Genomic DNA, 20,473 nt, shown 5'->3' with positions numbered 1-20,473 from the left:
GGCAAATTATGATCATTTTCCAGGCAGAATTGGGATATAGAATTTCATTTTCCATTAATCTTTTGAAGTAAAAAAGAGAAGATTTGAAATATCTATGAGAAAGTTCATATATAGATTTTGGCAAAAATCGTGATGTTGATGAACAAATGACTGATGTTTGGATAACTCAATGAGATGATTTCATACTTATTTAGGAAAATAAGTATGCCATTTGTGTATATTTTATTTACTTTTATCATCTTTTTCTCATGATAAAGATATTGCACGCTTATTGTTGGAATATGATCCTGGAAAATTAATAGCAGCAAAAGTATAGTTAAAAAGTAAAAACAAAACAGCATAAAATTAAACAGGTCAGGGAAGATTTTAATGTGAGTTCTTTAATTTACTTCTTTCAGAAATATGACAATTTTTAGGTATTAATACATGTGTAAGCCTGAATTTACATAAAATAAATAAAAGGGATATGGTTCGGTTCATTAAAAATTAACAATAGAATGCCTTTAAGTATCAAAGCTTCCCTTGTGTACTTAAAGGTTTAATTGACTCAGATATGATATACATGTCATATTCAGTTCCATTCTTATTCAGTAATTTAAGATACATCTTTACTGAATAAAATTTCATACAGTTTCAACCCATTATGATGAAATGAATGAAGCTTCCTTTTGGAAATTGCGCATTTAAACCTCTGCTTTTCTTATTTACCGGAGACACACACTTTCCAGATTTGCACACTTACCTTTCTACCATGGAAGAATAAAAACATAGCACTTGGAGCTGCGTTCTAATTTTCAGTGAGAGGGAATGACTTTGACTCTATTGCCCTGCCAAGCCAACATGTGTAGGGAGATAATTATCTACTTATAAAAATGGTACAGGTATTGAAAATATCTACTTACCTGTTTCTCCAAAGCAGAATGTCAGCGTGTTATAGCATCATTACCTTAATCACAAACAGCCAAGATAATTAGAAAACAACGAGGACCACAGCAACAATAAGACCCACTCCGCACCAAGATAATAATAACCTGCTGCTCCATGACAGCTCCGTGCTCCTCTCCCACCCTAAGGATTTCTCTAGTCAGGAGACTGACTACACCTTCATTTAGGGTGTGTGTGTGTGTGTTTTGTTTTGTTTTGTTTTTCACACACCTTTCACTGAATTTTGTATTTTTGTTTTGTGTGTTTCTGTGTGTGTGTGGTTTGTCTTTATTTTCTTTCTTTTTCATTTTTTTATTGTTGTTCTATTACAGTTGTCTCATTTTTTCCCCCATTACTCTCTCCTGCCCTGCCCACCTCCCCACTCTCCCACAGTCAATCCCCTCCCTATTGTCCACGTCCATGGGTCATTTATACTAGTTCCTTGACTAGACCCTTCCCCTTCTTTACCCCCTTTTCCCTTTCCCCCCTCCACCCTCGTCACTGTCAGTCTGTTCCTTGTCTCCATGCCTCTGGTTCTATTTTGCTCATTTGTTTGTTTTGTTCATTAGGTTTCTGTATTAAGTGAGATCATATGGTGTTTGTCTTTCATTGCCTGGCTTATTTCGCTACGCATAATACCCTCTGGTTCCACCCACGTTGTTGCAAAAGGTAGGAGTTCCGTTTTCTTCCCGCTGCGTAGTATTCCATTGTGTAAATGTACCACAGCTTTTTAATCCACTCATCTACTGATGAGCACTTAGGCCGTTTCTAGAATTTGGCTATTGAAAATAGTGCTGCTATGAATATAGGGGTGCAAGGTTCTTCTGAATTGGTGTTTCAGGATTCTTCGGGTATAATCCTAGCAGTGGAATCTCTGGATCAAAAGGCAGTTCCATTTTTAGTTTTTTGAGGAAATTCCATACTGTTTTCCACAGTGGCCACACCAGTCTCCATCCCCACCAACAGTGCACTAGGGTTCCCTTTTCTCCGCATCCTCACCAGCACTTGTTGTTTGTTGATTTCTTTTGGGTTTTGGGTTTTTTGTTTTTTTTTTAGTATATTTTATTGATTATGCCATTATAGTTGTCCCAATTTCTTTTACCTTTGCTCCCCTCTACCCAGTTACCCCCCCTACTCTCCAGCAATCCCACCCCCTTAGTACATGTCCATGAATCATGTATATATATGTTCTTTGGCTTCACCCTTTCCTGTACTATTGTTAACATCCCCCTGTCTATTTTGTACCAACCTACTATGCTTCTTAATCCCTGCATCATTTCCCCATTTCCCACCCTTCCTTCTCCCAGCTGATCACCCTCCAAATGACCTCCACACCCATGATTCTGTTGCTATTCTGGTGTTAGTTTGTTTTTGTTTTTGTTTTTTAGATTCTGTTGTCGCTAGTTGTGAATTTGTTGTCATTTTAATGTTTATAGTTTTGGTCTTCTTTTTCTTAAATAAGTCCCTTTGACATTTCATATAATAAAGTCTTGGTGAGGATGAACTCCTTTAGCTTTACCTTGTCTGGGAAACACTTTATCTGACCTTCTAGTCTAAATGATAGCTTTGCTGGAGAGAGTAATCTTGGTTGTAGATCCTTGCTTTTCATCATGTTGGATACTTCTTGCCAGTTTCTTTTAAGAAATCTATTGATAATCTTATAGGCACCCCTTTGTATGTAACTCTCCTCTCTTTCTTCTCTTAAGATTCTCTCTTTATCTTTAACCTTTGGCATTTTAATTATGATGTGTCTTGGTGTGGTCCTCCTAGCTTGTTTGGGACTCTCTTTGCTTCCTGGACATATATGTCCATTTCCTTCAACAAATTAGGGAAGTTTTCCTTCATTATTTTTTTACAGAAGTTTTCAATTTCTTGCTCTTCCTCTTCTCCTTCTGGCACCCCTATGGTTCAGATGTTGGCACATTTAAAGTTGTCCCAGAGGTTCCTGAGCCTCTCCTCATTTTTTCAATTCTTGTTTCCTCCTTCTGTACTGGTTAACTGTTTATTTCTTCTTTATGTTGCAAATCATTGATTTGAACCCTGATTTCCTTCCCTTCACCGCTAGTTTAATGAGAATTTTCCTTCATTTCTCTTAATATAGCCTTCATTTCTTCTCTGTCATAGTTTATCTTGTCTGCCAAGTCTGTGAGCATCCTTCTCACCAGTGTTTTGAACTCTGCATCTGTGAGATCAGCTATGTCCTCCTCACTTAGTTCTCCCACTGGAGCCTTGATCTGCTCCCTCCTTTGGGCCATATTTCCTGTCTCCGCAACTTGACAGCCTCCTGTGTTTGCCTCTGTGTCTTAGGTAGAGCTGCCGCACCTGTTATGTTGTATGGGGCAGAGCCTTAGGTGTTCATCAATGCAGGGGCAACCTGTTTCTCCATGTGTGGTGCTGTATGTGGGAGAGGGGTCTGAGAGGGAACACTGCTGCCTGTTCAACACTCACCCCTTTTACTCTGTTGAGGGACTGACAGCTCCCTCCACCGCTCCAATACCCACTGGTTTGCACAGTCAGAGGCGATGTGGCTTTATTTCCTCGCAGGCGGCAGAACTATGAGCTGCCTGGTCTGGTCCAGGGTTGTGAGAGATCCTCAAGTTTCTTTCCTGACTTTTAAAATGTGTGACTGTGCTTTTCATCAGCCAGCCCCAGCCACTGTGCTGCCACCATCGATGGTGCTGCTGCTATTGGCATGAATGCCGCCGCCACTGGCATAGCTGCTGCTGCCACTACCGCTGCTGTGGGCATTACTGCCCCAGTTCCACTATCACTGCCACTAGGGTCACCTCCTGGGTGCCGCTGGTGCTATCGCCACTGCCAGTGCACCCCCCACTTCCTCTCTGCCCCGGCTCTGCCCCTCCTTCCTGTCTGGGTGAGTATTTCTCCATAGTTGGACTTGCCTTAAATTCAATTTTCCGGAACTTCCAATTTACTTTTATAATTTTTGAGATAGATGTACTCCTTCTCAGTTGTGAAGGGAGACACAGCATATCTGCCTACGCCTCCATTTTGGCCAGAAGTTCTTGTTGATTTGTTAATGATGGCCATTCTGACTGGTGTGAGCTAGTATCTCATTATGGTTTTAATGTGCATCTCTCTGATGGCCAGTGATGTTGAGCATCCTCTCATATGCCTGTGGGCCCTCCGTATGTCCTCCTTGGAGAAGTGTCAGCTCAGGTTCATTGTTTAATTGGATTGTCTGTCTTCTTGGTGTTGAGTCATATAAGTCCTTTAAATATTTTGAAGATCAAACTCTCGTCTGAGGTATCATTAGCAAACATGTTTTCTCATACCGTTTGTTCCCTTTTCATTTTGCTGATGCTTTCTTTCACTGAGCAGAAACTTTTTAGTTTGATATAGTCCTAGTGTTTATTTTCTTTTGGTTGTGTTGCTCTTTGGTGGGTCCTTCCCTCCAGCTAGCTGACTGAGAGTCACCCCTCCCACCACATCTTGTATACTGTTGTAGAAGTGCACTTTCTTTCCTTCCTGGATCTGCCCCTGGTGGCATCAGATTGTGTCCCAGTCCGGGCCTTGGTAGCCCAATTGAGACTACCAGAGATCTGCTGTCTTTGTCTCCTTTAGATGTTAATCTATTCAATCTGTGATCTGCCGTCAGGCTTAAACACTGAGGGTGGGGCAGATTAATTCCTGTGGGCTGGGATATTGCTTCCCCTCAGGCTGACACCACTTGGAGGGGAGTGATTTGCCTGCAGTGTGGGGGATGAGTCAGCACTGGGACCTGGTCGGCTGCTCCCTCAGTTCTCTCCTCAAACCCACGGCCCTGAACTCTCCTTAAGCATCTCTAGTCCACTCTGCCCTCCCTCTGCTGGATCCCACGGTAATTGGGTGCCAATGTATTTTCATACGTGGTCCCTTTAAGAGCTCTTTGTCTCCAGCCATTTGTCTCAGGCCAGCAAAAAACTCTGTGGCTTTTCACTTTTCACAGCTGGATGCTATTTTACTTTCCACTCTGTTGCGGTAGGCTGGGAAGCCAAGCTGGGGGGTTAAACCCCACCCTTCTCCAGGGGAACCCTGGCTGCTGAGATGTTTCTCCATCCCTTCAGCTGCCACCCGTGGGAGCCCAGCCAGCTCTTTCACATCTCTGTACTTCCTACCAGTCTCGTTGTGATGAAGCAGCCTTTTCTGTCTGTCCGTGGTTATAAGGCTTCTCTCCAGCTAGTGTTCAGTTGGTTATTCCAGATGATTTCTGCACAATTAAGGTGTAATTCTGGATTGGTCCTGGGAGGAGGTTACTGTAGCTTCCACTTACTCATCTGCCATCTTGGATCTCCCTCTGTGACGTACTTCTTAATTCCCTTCACCTTTTCTGTTCATCCCTTCGCTCACCTCCCATCTGGCAACCATCACTTTGTTCTCTGTATCTGTAGGTTTGTTTCTGTTTTATTTTGTTTATTCATTAGTTTTATTTTTAGACTCCACATATAAATGAAATCATATAGTATTTGTCTTTCTCTGTCTGACTTATTTCACTTAACATAATCTCTATGTCCATCAATGCTGTCACAAGTGGTAAGATTTTGTTCTTTTGTGGCCGAGTAATATTCCATTGTAATATTCTTCTTTATCTGTTCAGCTATTGATGTACACCTAACAAAGGGTTATTTAAATAATATAAAATAAAAATTCAGTCATAGTTTAAACTGGTCATAGTTTAATTGGAATTTTTTTGTCTTTTAGTCGTCGTCGTCGGCGGCGGCAGCCATCCGTCTCGAGAGACGATGGTGTAGCTTCTTAAGAGTCCATCTGCACTCTCCAGTGAAGCTGAAGCCACAGAGCCTCGATGAAGCTACAGAGCCTGGGCAGGGTGATATGGAGGGTCTGCTGTTGCCCATGCAGCAGACCCCCCCTCTCTTCGCAGCTGAAGGATCCAAGGGAAAGACGGAGTCAATACAGCTTGGCTTCAGGTGCGCCGCAGGAGTTGCCGGTGTTGACTACAACGTCAAACCGCCTTAGGGACTCCGGCTCCGGATTTTCTGTCGGGGTTTACTCCCTTAGCCTTTCCCCTGAAGAGGTATGCCGCAAGGCAGCGGAGGTTTTTTGGAGTCAGAGTTTTCCTTCTCTGTCTTTTAGTAGTCTCTAAGATAATAGTGCATCTTACAGCTAAAGGAGTTATAGATTAAATGAACTATGGAAAGTATTATCGGTACCGTAGTCACTGAGTAATGGGACTCCCTCACAGAGACAGATGAGGGGCAACAACTATAAGCATGTAAATAATGAAATGAAACCACTTCGAATAGTAGTAAGTGCTATGAAGACAAAACAGAGCAATGGTTCTTAATTTCTGTGCCATTTCTTTTCATTCCCCCTCCCAGCAAAGAACTTATATGTTTGACTCATTGACATGAACTAAGGGTGGGTAGGATTGCTGGAGGGTACTGGGTGGAGGGGAGGAAAGGGAAAAGAAATTGGGACAACTGTAACAGCATAATCAATAGAATATACTTTGAAAAACAGTGAAAATTACAATATAAGACATAGAGGTGTAGGTGATGAAATTAAAATATCTTGTAATATATAATATCAATGCTTTATCCTATGTGACATTATAAAAGTGTCCATGACATATGAAATACATGATTTTGGTTGATTGAAAAAAAATGGATAGAATAAGAAAATAGGGTAAGGATAAATGCTGTTAGAAGAAGATTAAAATATTGAAGTTGAAAGATAATTACATGTTTGAAAATAAAAAAGGACTCATGGACATAGAAAAAAATTTAAATAAAACAGAGTAATGGGATAAAGAGGGGCCAGGTGAAGAGTGAGGCTTTAAATCATCACTGTAGAAGCTGAAGTCCAGTAGAGTACAGCATCCCATCCCATTATAAGAGGTAAGAGGAGAAATGTGTTCAAAAAGTAGGCAGGGTCAACTGTTAAAACTCGTACAGTGAGTCAAGAGACCTGTCCTTAATATTGGCAAAGCCATATCCTTTAAAAGCAACCTTACAGCTAGACCAAAATGGGTAGAAGATGAACGAGAGGTGTGGATGTGGGGGAGCAAATACACATCTTTTTGAGTAAGATTGCTTTAAGCAGCCAGAGAAACTGCCTGATGGGTCCTACCTGAAGGCAATGTAAAGTGACAAGAGCTTACATTTTGCAGTGTGTGTGTGCCCATGGGGGTGGGGGCAGTGGAGATGTTACAGAGCGAAAGGCTTGTTGCTCTCTCTGACTTTATCTTCATCTTAGCTTGCATTTTTCCCATGGCCTTCAGGGGAAGTGCTCCTGTTACAGATACGCTAATTATTAGAGGAATTCTGCTTGAGGCTTGAGCTTTGGTGAAGCCTTGCAGGAGCCTGAGAACTGGACTCAGATCATCAGGGGTCAACACAGAGATTTAGAGGTTTGGCACTCTTTCTAGAATCTCTGTTGGCACCTACATGTCACAGATCTCATGCCCCCACCCCGTCACCCTTCCCTTGACATAAAAGAAGCCCAAATTCTAGTCTCTTTTAAGATGGGTTTGCAGAAGCTTAAAGGCCCCGCATCTTCATAAACTGGTGCCATTTTGATCACTAAACCTTTTTTTAGTCCAAACTCCGATGTTTTGAATATTGGCCTTCAAAGCTTCGGGCACACAAACCTTGAATTGGTAACAGAGGGGCAATAGTAAGTCTTGTAAGCAGGCAACAAGTAAACAATTTCATAAAACTGTTTAAGATTATAATTAGTGATATAAAGGGCACAACCAAGATGACGTGATAGGTAATAGGGAAACAGGAGCCTACTTTAGGCTTTTAACAATTATTGAGCACCAGTGATATGCCAAGGTATTTGTTAAACTTGTTCAAATGTTGTCATTTAACCCTGAGACCCGCTTTTTGAGAAATGTGGAATTGTTATAGATAAGAAAACAGGTTTTAAAAGAATGAGTTGCCTGCCAAAGGTCACAATTAATGGTTGGTAAGTCTGGGATTTGAACAGAAGGGGACCAATATTTTGCCACCCCAAAACCTCGCCTTTTGGGAAATTGATTATAAGCTTGTTATTAAGAAACAAGACTATTTGAAATAACTTCCCACCCTCCCCCATCCCTGCCTACGTGGTTCAGATAGAAAGGCCAGCTCCAGGAAGGGAGCCTCAGCATATTCACCTTAGCATTAGACCGAAAGGCCCCAGGCAAGGGGCCTCGGAGCTGGATCCACTCCCTGCATTCCACTGTTCTGAGTTGCCTAGCAAGACTTTGCCTGCCCTCTGTGCCCCGCTCTTCCTCAGCTACCTATAAATTGCATATTTCCTTAGACATCTCAGGCCCCGTCCCTTTCATCTTTGTCTGTAGTGGCCTGCCCAGTTCGTTCCAGGTCTCATTCTGATGGCACCCCCTAGTTTGCATGCGTGTAACAAACTTTGTGCATTTTCCCCTGTTAATCTCTCTCTGTTAAATTGATTATTAGCTCATCTAGAAGAACTTAGAAGGTAAGAGGACAAGTTTCATTTTAGCTCCCACAGAACCAAGTTTGATCTAAATGAAGTGTCTCTGTTTCCCTTCCTGCCCATCCATTCTTTCAAGGCTCTCCTGCAAACAAACCTCCTAGCAGCAGCCTTTGGGCCTGCTCTTCCCGACTCCAGTCCAAATCCCAGTTCTCTCAGGTTTTTCAGAGCCCCATTCCTACAAGATCTTTTTTCAAGTAAATTGTTCAACAAATCACAGTATTCATGAAGTGCTGTTGGCAGCAAAACAGCACCAGGTGTTAGACCAGTGGAGTCGTACCAGACCCTGGCTAAGAAAGAGTTCAGAGCCAAGACCCAAACTGTAAGAGAAAGTTTATATCGAAAGTCACAGAGGTAGAAGATGTGAGCTGTAGAAGAAATGGGTTCAGGAAGCAAGTTAGAGAGGCAAAAGAAGTGCCCTTGGAGCTTAAGAGAAAGAGAGGCAAGGAAAATGCACCTGCAGGCAGGGAGAGGGGAAAGGTGCAGCCATGCTCCACAGAGAGAACCTAATAACAGGTCCTCTGTCTTAAGGGTATTTATCTGGAGGTGTCAGGGAAGAATCCCAATAGAATATTCATTAGCTTTCCAGGTGTGCCCTTTCAGGGTTCTGGTCTGTACTGATTGGTCGGCCCCAGGGTTGGGGGTCATTAGTCAATGCAGCTGGTTCTGATATCAGCCATAGCTCTGCCTGTCTGGTTTTGCCACCTTTCTGGGACTGGAGCTGAATTACAACTGAGGTTTAGGTTTACCTGATGTGGGTTAGAACCTCATTATCCTGGGGGCTTAATGCTTAAGGGCTATTCTCCCACCCCCTTGTTCATTACCCTCCAAGGGGGTCTAACCTGCATGTCTAGCAACATGCCAGCAGTATGAAAGGTCAGGGTTGCCCATCATTAGGCTCCCAGGGCTTTCTGCCTGGTGACCTGTACCTGGCCTGTCATCCTTGCCCTGCTCATGTCTATCTAACGCCCTGCCACAGTGCTAATAGAAACTAAATATATGACAGGATAATTCTAGTGCATGCTAATAGGACCTTCTTTTCCCAAGCAGGTAACACCTGCATATTTAAATGGTAGCTTTCAGGGAGTTATTGCCAAACTTCAAAGACTATTTTTTTTTTAAAGTATATTTTATTGATTATGTTGTTACAGTAGTTCCAATTTTTTCCCCTTTACTCCCCTCCACCCAGTATCTCCCTCCCCCAGCATCCCCCCCCAAGTCCATACCCATGGTTCGTAAAAAATAACTATCCCTCCCTCTTAGATATTAAGACCCTTTGTAATCTTGTAAAGGACAATGGGCGAAGGTCTCAAGCTCCTCTAGCTGCTTCAAGCTGGACATGGTCGTCGTCCTACCTACCCTTGGGTCCAGAAATCCCTAATAACAGTGGGGGTGTGGAGGGGAGGGTTCAAAGACTATTTTCTAATAGTAGAAAATCCAGCCGCCAGATAGGCTGAAAGGAGAAATTGATAATTAGTTAATATTTACTGAGCTTGTTGAGATGCCAAGCACCATTTCAAGTGCTATACATACATCATCTCGTTATTTTTCAAAACAATTCTATGATGTTGAAATTCTTTTTACCACCTGAGAGATGGGATTTGAACCCAAGTATTCCATCTGACATGCAAATCTGAGCCAGATTTCCAAAGGGACACACAGGAGTTAAATTCCAGATCTGAAATGAGTTAAGTGTGAACTGGTGAGGTCATGAAACCTACAGAAAGCTACTTGGCTTAAATTATAAACATATTGGTTCCCTTAGTTTATTTTCCAGATGAAACTTTGGTCTTAAGCTTCATAAGAATTATTTGAAATGATAAATTTAGCCTACAAATGCCCTTTCGTTTCAGATTTCTTTGGAGCTTCTTCAAGTTATAGGTGACGAGGCCAGCTAACAAAAGCATTTGCGTGGTTTAAAGTTCAATATTGGAGGAAGGACAGATGTTTAAAGTCAATCTGTTACCAGATCGAGGATTCTTGACCCCTCCACTTCTCAGGATGGAAATCAAGGGAGGAGACAAAGCAGATTTTGGAAGGGAAGAGTTTATTAAAGAAAAAGTAAAAAGGCCCGGGGCACCAAATGAGCACAGACTGGACTGAAAGCTATGTGGCTCCCCAGGCTACCGCTGCGGTCCGGCTAGATGATACAGTCTCAGCCTTCCTCTTCCTCCTTTGCTGGGCTGGCATTTGACTCATGCAAACACAGGGCAGATTCCTTTGTCCTTCAGGTTTCCCTCCGGTGAGCAGGCTCTGGCTTGCACAGGCATAGAGCGGATTTCTTTGTTCAGTTCCTTATGGCAGGTGGGCTCCTATGTGTGCAGGCACAGGGGAGCTATGTAGGAGGGGGGGACCCAAAAAACCCAGAACTTATTTAAAAATGTGTATTTATTCTTACATGTTTAAACTTCAGTCACCTTCAAAGTGCTCTCCATTTGATGCAATACACCTAATGAGATGTTTTTTCCACTGCTCCAGTTTTTGAACTCATCAACTTTGATGCCTTTTAGTGCTGCTGCAATTGTTTCATCTTTTCCACATGGGAAAACATTGCTATTTGAAGACTATTTCCATCTGGGGAAACCAAAAAAAAAAAAAAAAAAAAAAAAGTCTCTTGGGTGGAGTTCAGGTGAATAGGGAGGGTATAGCCTGAGGTCGTACTGTTTCAGGTCAAAAACTGCTGGACACTCAGCATGGTGAGGGCAGGTGTGCTCGCAAACCACCCACCATGAAATGGCGACACATCTTCAGTCTTCAAAACAAACTCACTGAAGCCAGATGCAGCCTCTCTCCACAATAAGGCCAGCTGATACACTGATACAGATGGGTTCCTGGAACACTCACCTATCAAGGGAAGCCTGTACTACAAGGGGCCCACCCTCCAGAAAATAATTCTGGTGTTTTGGGGGTCCCCCTTCATACTCTAATCTGGCAGTCCTATTTCATGGCATTTTTCTGGTTCCACCCTGGAATGTCTTTTTTCGGATCTCAGTCAGGGTTCAGCTGCCTCCTACAAATCAAATTTCTATTTGGCACTGCTGGATGAGGAATGCGGGGCAGATGCTACAGGTACTCCCCAAGGTCAATGACATGATCCTTGTGCTGTGTGCAGGAAGATGAAAGTGGAAAAGGGCCTAGTGTTTGAAATGAGGCAAACAAACCCAGATTCACCTCCCAATTCTTTGTGACTTTAGGCAAGTCAATTAGTTTTGCAGAAAAATGATTTGTAGTTTGTAAGTGTATTATAAGGTTCATTGGAGATACCAAAGCACTTTGTATAGTGACTGACACAGTAGGAAGTCTACAGTATTAGTTCCCATCTCCCTGTGCCTGCTCTCTCTCATTTGGAATCTCTGAGTTTAGCAAAAGCTCATAGAAATCGAACAAAATGGTCCATGGGGTGGGGATTAGGGAGGAAAGTACTCTCATGTGAAGCTCATAGAGGTGGTCCCAAGAGCAAGAAAGGAAGGAAGGCTGAGTTTCAAATTTCTAGAATCAGGGGTTCCCAAGATTTAATATATATGTATTTTTAAATGGAAATAAAGTCAACATATATCTCTGTACGTAATGGTTTTTAAAAAATAATGGGTAACATTCTGTAAAAGAGCGTCCATTTTAAAAATAGTATGCCTTTATATGCACAGAGTCTTGGTTATGTTTGGGAGAACCCAAGCTTCAATCCAAGTTCATCCCTAAGCATTATTAAGGTTTATGATAATTAAGAACTGCTGGATTGAACAAGGTCCACAGAGGGAAAAAGGCAAGGAGACAAAGAGATAAAGAATGCAGGGGATTTGGGAACTAGGGATAACATCAAGATTTTTTATTTGGGAAATTAAGGTAGCATTAGCCCATCATGGGACCTTTAAAAATCTTGATGCATCCTGGCTGGTATGGCACAGTAAATTGAGTGCTGACCTGCAAACCAAAAGGTCTCTAGTATGATTCTCAGTCAGAGCACATGCCTGGGTTACAGGCCAGCAACCAATGTATCTCTTATACATTGATGTTTCTCTCCCTCTCGCTCATCCTCTCTTCTGCTCTCTCTAAAAATAAATACATAAAATCTTAAAATATATATATCTGGATGTCATTGATGCATCCCAGGCTTCTTAAATCAGAATCTTTGAGGGTGGAATTCAGGCATCAGTACTTTTTTTACAGTGACCCATGTGATTCCAATACATCAATAACAGTGATGTTCAAAACAAGGAAGTCAGGTAGAATACCAAGATGATGGGGAAAGGGTGAGTATAGTAATTCCAGCTGTCAAGGGCAGGGTTCCAATAAGGCATCTAGGAGGGAATTAAGAACCAGATCTCAGGAAGGATAGAGCCACTCAAGATTTTGGAGAGTCAGTCAGGCATTCAGTAAGCATCCCTTAAGGCTTTTTAAGTGCCTGGATACCCAGTTCAACAAATGGGGTCCTCTTTCCCCTTTTAGGAGGCAGCAAAGAGATTTCTAAACAAAGAAGTAATATCAAGTGTTGTGAGTTCTAAGACAGATCTGTATGTAGGACAAGACAGAAGGGCTCAACTATCTTGGGAGTGGTCAGAAAAGGCTTTATAGAAAAGGGACAAGAAGGCACCCTGAGGGAATGGAGAAAAAGGAGAAGATAGACTTGGGAACTGTGGAGTGGCTTACTTAGGGTTAGTAGGCCAGGGAGGACAACGATGCCAGGTGAAGATCCTGAGAAGTAGCAGTCAGAAAAAGGAATGTAGGATAAAGTACCCGGAAAGGTGATGGAGGAAAGAATGGCTAATGGGAGGGGTATCACATACTACAGGGAGGGCAAAGAGCAGCTGAGGCAGAGAATGGCTGTTAGATTTGATGATCACATCGATATGGAAATTAGTTTCCATGGAGGGACAGGTGGGGGAGAAAAGAGTGGGTGGTATTTGGAACTGGAACCATTAAAAAGAGAGAGGGATAAAGAGAAGGCTAGAGAAAATACTATGGGGAAGTTTGGAGGAGCACATTTAAATATTAAAATAGAGAAGATGTGCCTACCGTGGGAAGAGTTTGGGACTTGGGGTTAAGCTATTGTGTTACATTCTTCTAGCTTGGAGCTGGATGGCCTTGTCACTTCCCTTCTCTGGCTGTTCTTTTCTTTTTTTTCTCTCTCTTACCTATAAGATGATGAGGATAGAGACTTTGATTTCTAAGGGCATGTCCAGATCTGAAAATCTAAGTAATTTAGTGGTAAGAACAAAATTAAATGAGAGGATAAAAATTCCTCTTACCTGCATAAAGGCTGGTAATGTGTCAACTTTGTCTTTTAGACATATGTACTTGCAATGCTCACTCACCTCTTCCTACAGGCATATGCCCTAGAATCCACTTATTTAAAAGTGTAAACTAATCAAGGGTACTGCTACTATCTAGGGCATACATGAGAGGTGCACAGGACAAAGTTCCAAGTCCCAGCTTCTGGAATCAGACAGTCCTTCACTAGCCAGACAACTATGTAAATAGTTATATGCTTTGGTTTTTCTAAACTGCAATATGACAGCATCTGAAATAGCTACTCAACCTGGATAATCAGGTGGAGAGAATATTAGTTACAGGTAGGGCTGATCCTATTATGAGAAATACTATCAGAACAAAAATGTTTTCTTCTATATTTTAGAATCCCTGGTACTAGAGAAAAAAAGAAAGGAAAGGAAAGGAAGAAGAAAAGAAAGAAAGAAAGAAAGAAAGAAAGAAAGAAAGAAAGAAAGAAAGAAAGAAAGAAAGAAAGAAAGAAACAGAAAGAAAGAAAGAAAGAGAAAAGAAAGAAAGAAAGAAAAGAAAGACCCCCTGCTGTGTATTGCAATTGGTTTTGAATTCTATTTTAAAATATATAAGACTAAGGGCATAAATTGGACCAAGCCCACTTTGATCTCTCTTGTCACCATTTCCAGGGCCAAAGAAGGGCTTGTGGGACAGGGTCCAAGTTGACAGCAAAAAGCGAGGTTAAGAGGTATTGGGATCTCTAATTGCCATCACCTGGAGGCACCCTACTCTCTAGGCTCTGGCATCACTGGAGATTAACATCGGTAATCAGATGTTATGCCCAGGATAGGGAAATAAATCCCGCTTCTGAAAGGGCAGCTGGAAAGGGGTTGGACCGCTTAAGCTGGGATTTACATTCCAAAGCAGTCCTGAGGCCAAACTCTCCCTGCCTGAGCACAGCGAAGCCTCTTTCCTCTTCTCAGTCGCGCTGGAAGATACTGCTCCCAGGAGCGAGGGCTAGGAACCGAGTTTGCTGGGCAGCGTCCTGTGTCCATCAGGAAATAAGAGCAAGACAAAGGACGCTAGCTCCTGGAAGGCCCCTAAATTCAAAGCTAACCCATCACCTGCAGCTTTAAAGGGCAAGAGACACACCTCCTCTCGCGGACCTCTGGGGCGAGGATGGAAGTAAATATTTGTCGTTTACTTCCATTTGGTGGTTAAATATGTATCTTGTGGGTAACAGTAACGAACCTGAGCGTTTTATGTCCCCAATTCTAATAATAATCCTGATATTTGTGTCATTAACCCCATACTTCCTTAGTTACAAGGGGGAGCAAGAGGGGCAGAGAAAGGCAGCAATTTGCCCAGTAGGCGGCGGGGTCAGAGCTGTGATTTCTAATTCGCAGCTGTGGCTCCGGGGCCGTCTCGCTCCGGCAGGGCAAGAAGCCCACCTGAGTTGGGAGCCAGCGCCCGGTGTCCCTTCTTGCACTCGGAGGCCACCACCCACTGGTCCCACCTGGAACTGGCAGCGCCCTCTCCTTGCAAGTCCCGAGGGGCGCAGCGCGCGGCAGGTGCACGGCCACCCAGGAGCCCCGCCCTAGTGTTCCCACCTCCCCTCCCTGGCCTGGAGCTGGGCGCCCTGCCATGGCCGGGCGGGACGCCCAGCCTCCGCCCGGAGCCTGGGAAGCTATCAGCGAAGAGGAGGAGCCAGGGACACCGTGCGGGTGGAGTCAGGAGCCGAAGAACCTTGGAGGCGTTTTTCCTGCGCCCGCCTCTCTCCGGCTACCATGGCGTTTGGAAAGAGTCACCGGGATCCCTATGCGACCTCCGTGGGCCACCTTATAGGTAAAGAAGCGCAGGGGAAGACCCCCAGGCAGGCGTTAGGGACGGGGGGCGGGAGCGGGAGATACCCTTCCCGGGGGTTGGGGTGAACCTCTTCCCGGTTGACTCCTTCTAGGCCTGCGGAGGACAGAGTTGGTCCACGTTTGAGGAAATACTTCCCCTCTCCCTGCCACTTGCCCCGGGCACCCGCATTGCACGCGGCCCCTTTGAGGCATTTCTTTATGGCCGACTCTTTCTAGAACCCCCTCCTTAAAAATCTGCCTCCCTGTGTATGCTTCCTGGAAAGTAAAATCGAACAGGTGAGCCACGTGTGGGATTCCGCTGTGGAGTGTTTGGGCCTCTCCATGGGTTAGTCCTCAAGTGTGTCCACTCGAAGGCACAAGTACTGCTGTGACCGCTTTACAGAGGACAAGAAGGATCAAGGAGATGAAGTGAAGGAACCTCGCGGTGAGAGGCAGGTCTTCTCAAACCAGTTCTCCCTGGCGCCAAGCCCTTAACACCTGAATTGCTTTTCTGGGTAAACAAAGAGATTGAAAATGCTCATACCTGGAGTGCAGGAAGTGGGGAGCAGAGAAGCCATCTGGAGTCACTAGAGGCCTCTCAAGACGCCAGGGACCACGCAGGTATCTGCCAAACTCATTTCTCCTGTGGCTGTACCTGAATAGGTCCGCAGAAGCCAGGGACTCCGTTCTCCCTCTTCTCCCTGATGCCTCCTTGGGGACCCAGGTGTGGCATCAGTGCCTATGATGCCAATCAGAACATGATAATATCGGGAACTTAGCGGGGTGAGGAGGCTCAGATTTGGAGACTTTGGGCTGCAGCTCAGTTAGCTGCCGTGTAACATGGAACACACCACTTAACCTGAACTTCAGAGCCCGTGTGGTACATAAAATAAAAGGGTGAGAGTAACTGTCACTGAGGAGGAACGATTTCTAAGCGGTTGCTGGCTATATCCCTATTGAATATTAAATAAACTCTGAGCATAAATGGGTTCAGATTGCATCTTCATAGGCTGATTAATTCTCTAATGCTGCAAATAATTACCAACTGCTTGAAACTGGATGAGGCAAAGGTAAGACCCCGTCTCAACCCTCAGGAAAGGCACAGTTTTATAGGGAAGATGGACACTTTTTTGAGGTTACTGTAATATGGAACCTTTACAATCCAAGAAAAATGTAAAACCACCCAAGACTTATGAAAAGGGAGACATTAACTCTGCTATGGCTTTTGAGGGGTGAGTAGGAGTTTTCCAGGAAGATGGGAGAAAGAGCATAGAATGAAGAGCAAGGAATCTGGCAGAAGGAGTGGTGATAGTCCTGAGCAACACAAGATCAGTCTGGTTTGTCCAAAGGGTGCCAAATTCAAAGAGTTCTTTTCCTAGATGGGAAGCAGTTTCCCCAACCAAACTTGTGTTCTTTCCTTTTTAATTTTTTCTTCATTCCCCCTAGGACTTGGTATTTTCATGCTGTGGCATCTTCTCCTTTCCTGTAGGAAAGATGTTAAGCTCATTCGGGTTGAGTGTTCTTTACGCTCCCCAGGTAGCATTTTGTATTCTTAAGGAGGACATCTGGACGGAAAAACATCTGAATGTTTAATTCAGCCTGGGTGCAACCTGGGTTATTATAGGTTCTAGGAGTGACCTTGCTCTACTACCAAAGGACACAGACAATTTCAGTCGTTCTCATCTCTTTTTCTTAACACCTCCTCCCCCAAGAGAATAAATGATTTTAAGAAACAGAGTAGCATCCAACAACTTTGATTTGAATGTTAGTTATACCTTGCACTGACTATGTAGCCTTGCGTCATTTCCTTAACTTCTCTGAGCTTCTGTTTCATCATCTCTGACAGTGGGTTTAATGACATTATAGAAGCTAAAATACTTAGCACTGTGCACTTCACTGTGTAGGTGGCTGCTCAGTAAGTGCCTGTCCTCTGAAAAACAGACAGGCAGATGGAGATGGAGCTGTCCTGGCCTAGCCTTGCAGTCAGGTGTTGTGCCTGCAGTCTTTCTTAATAGGTCACTCATTACTGTTGCTACAACAGCCCTCTGAACTTGGGTTCTGATTGATGCCTGAATTACTGGGAATTGCTCAGAAAAAAAATCTCTTTGCCCTTTGGTAATATAAACTTAATGGTACTTGCTAGCAAACCCCAGGCAGGTTATTTCAGGAAGACCAGACATTTTTCATTCTGTTGTAGCTCAGAGTCAACACAACACCTTTTTCTTTGCAGAAAAGGCTACATCTGCTGGAGTTCAGACCGAAGACTGGGGCCAGTTCATGCACATTTGTGACATAATTAACACTGCCAATGATGGGTGAGTACAGAGTGTGGCTCTTGCCTTTGCTTCTGGTAAGAAGCACAGAACTACAGTGCATTTTCTCTTGTAAACCTTTGGTTTTCTTGTTGAAAGAGTGTTTTCCTCCCCCCTTAGGTTGAAGTATTAGGAGAGCTGCTTGTTTGAACATGTGCAGTGTCTGAGAACCCATTATAATTGTTCTCCTCTTTGCCCTTTCCTTAATAGTTTCGAATTTTGGCTCAAATTCCTTGTTCTTTAAGAAAAATAATTTTTTTTAAGAGAAATTGTTTTCTTCTTTAGGAATTTCCCCCTGCTCTGATTGCTGGTATTTTATGTTATTGTCACTGAAAAATATTATCAAGAAGCTAGTGGACTCCTAGGTGACTTGGCTTTGGACAGTTGTCATTGTAACCAGGAAATAATCTTGCAATCTTTTCTTTTTCTCCCTGTCACAAGACAGTATTTCTCCTCTGAAGGCCAACTTGCCCATGTTCATGCTGTGTTCTTAAATGGCATACTATCTTTTGTTATACTTTTCAACAGTAGAGAATTGAAGTTTTAAAAAAATTGCTTAAAAGGCCAACTGTTTTGTGAATTTAGTCTGAATTACAGATTGTTATGAGGGATACAATTCTGTTAATTCTCCTATGTGTGTTAAAGTGATAAGTGACAGCAAAAGATTTTAGTATAGTTTATGTTGATGAAGGAGACATTCCACTTAATTATTGACTCTATCAGTGGAAAGTGCTTATGGTTAGTATTTTAAAGTATTTATGGTGCTTTCATTGTAATCTTGTTTACTATATTTGGTTTCTCTGTGAATCTTTTTTTTCATTGATAATACTAATTTCTTCATTGATAATACAAAAAGGGAATCTCAAAGTCGTTTTTTCCTTTTAAAACAGTATCTTTATTCTTTTAAACTTCTCCTAGACTTTAATTCTAGATTTTAGAGAGGACTTTTTAGAAATATAGAAAAAAAATCTATATAATATTGTATTTTATAATAGTGGCAATTCCATGTAAGCATATGTAATATCATATAATTATTATCCTATAATAGAAATCTACCCATGCAAACATAACAAAATTGGAAGGTAACATATAAAAAGGATTTGTATTTTTCATTTTTATTGAGATAGAAGTGACATATAGCACTATGTAAGTTTAAAGTGTACAGCATGATGACTTGACATACGTATATTGCAAAATGATTACCATAATCAGTTTAGCACTATAGTCATATAGCCATACAGTTTTTTTCCTTGTGATGAGAACTTTTACAGTCTACTCTCAGCAACTTTCAAATATACCATAGAGCAGTGCTAGCCGTACTAAGAGTCACCATGTCGTAGAACACAACGCCATGACTTATTTATCTTATCACTGGCAATTTATACTTGTTGACCATCTCAAAGTACATTTTGACCCTCTACTTAACACTACGTAATTCCTCCTTTAGTAACATAAAATTGTGACATATCAGAAATTGACCTAGTTAATCGTAATGCCTATGGGATGCTAAGGAAATACTAATAGTCTTAATCAAAATGGGTAGCCTTCATTGGTTTTGGAAATTACATTTTCTGTATACTGGTTCTGTACATTGATGGAGGCGTATGTGCATGATACATTTCACAAGTATTCTAAGTAATATTCTTATGTAGATTTTTGTGTGTCTGTGACTAGTTAAAATTTAAGTTTAAATAAACACTTTTCAAAAATGACATAGACATGAGTGCTGCATGAATCTCAGAGAAAATGTATAAAATGCAGATCAACATAAAATAAAAATCACAAATGACTCCACCACCCAACAAAAACTGTAGTTAACATTTTGGAGTATGGATTCATAACTCACTTGTTTTGCTATTAACATGTGATGGACCTTTCCTCCATGTCTTAATTATTATTCCATTTACTAAGACATTTTGAAAAGCCCACAGAGTATTTTTAATAGGGATTACCACGAGTTATCTATTCAGTCTCATATAAATTTCTAGTTGTTATTGTAAACAGTATTATAGTAAATATTTTATTTGATCCTCACAAGGGGCTAGGTGGTATTGTCTTCCCAGATGTGTGAGGAAAGAGGTGTCACAAAGTGTTGCCCTGGGTCACACAGTGGAACCAAGGCCTTGAGCTTCTCCTCAGCTGTCTCTCCCCTTACAATGCAGGTGGCTTTTCAGAGAGTCCGCATTTTCAGCTCTGCCTAAATTGATGATTACTTTGTATTCACTGCTGTAGGCCAAAAGATGCAGTAAAAGCTTTGAAGAAAAGGATTTCCAAAAACTACAATCATAAAGAAATTGAACTTACCTTGTCAGTAAGTACTTTCGTATTATAATTAAGACTCTAGGATTTTCCAAGCTATAGTCACATTTTAATTCTGGTTAAATATATATATATATATATATATATATATATATATATATATATATATATATATAATTAATAGGTTAGCAGAAAGTTATTTACAATATGAATTAAAACTGTTTATTGAGAATTACAGAATTAAGAGAGTTAAGTTGGTTATAATAAATAGCATTTCATTTTGTGGAAAGAGTGTTCCTGGAAAATCGGGTTTTTCTGGTCAGGAAATGGGAGCTGGGGGTTCGACTGATAGGTCCTGGGCTGATCAGAAAGTGTGCATCTGTGTTACACAGGGGAGAACTGAAGTCTTAGAAATGCTTCCCAATTAGCTCTGTATTGCACTTGAATACCTTTGTGGAATTCTGA

General features: G+C 42.2%; 1 protein-coding gene across 3 annotated transcripts in view; it reads left to right on the top strand.

The window, feature by feature from the left end:
• Window positions 1-15,322: 15,322 nt before the first annotated feature.
• Window positions 15,323-20,473, top strand: part of TOM1L1 (target of myb1 like 1 membrane trafficking protein) — a 50,362-nt gene continuing 45,211 nt past the window's right edge. For all 3 annotated transcript variants that reach the window (XM_090257357.1, XM_090257356.1, XM_090257354.1), the window contains exons 1-3: window positions 15,323-15,438; window positions 17,668-17,752; window positions 19,982-20,060. In XM_090257357.1, the coding sequence (XP_090113483.1) occupies window positions 15,381-15,438; window positions 17,668-17,752; window positions 19,982-20,060 (222 nt within the window). In that variant the 5' untranslated portion in view covers window positions 15,323-15,380. The remainder of the gene's footprint in view (window positions 15,439-17,667; window positions 17,753-19,981; window positions 20,061-20,473) is intronic.

The sequence above is a fragment of the Furipterus horrens genome, unplaced genomic scaffold (genome assembly GCF_987537825.1).
Source record: "Furipterus horrens unplaced genomic scaffold, mFurHor1.1.pri manual_scaffold_11, whole genome shotgun sequence".
Lineage (NCBI taxonomy): Eukaryota > Metazoa > Chordata > Mammalia > Chiroptera > Furipteridae > Furipterus > Furipterus horrens.
Note: the sequence above shows the minus strand (reverse complement) of the source record. Positions and strands in the feature narration are given on the sequence as shown.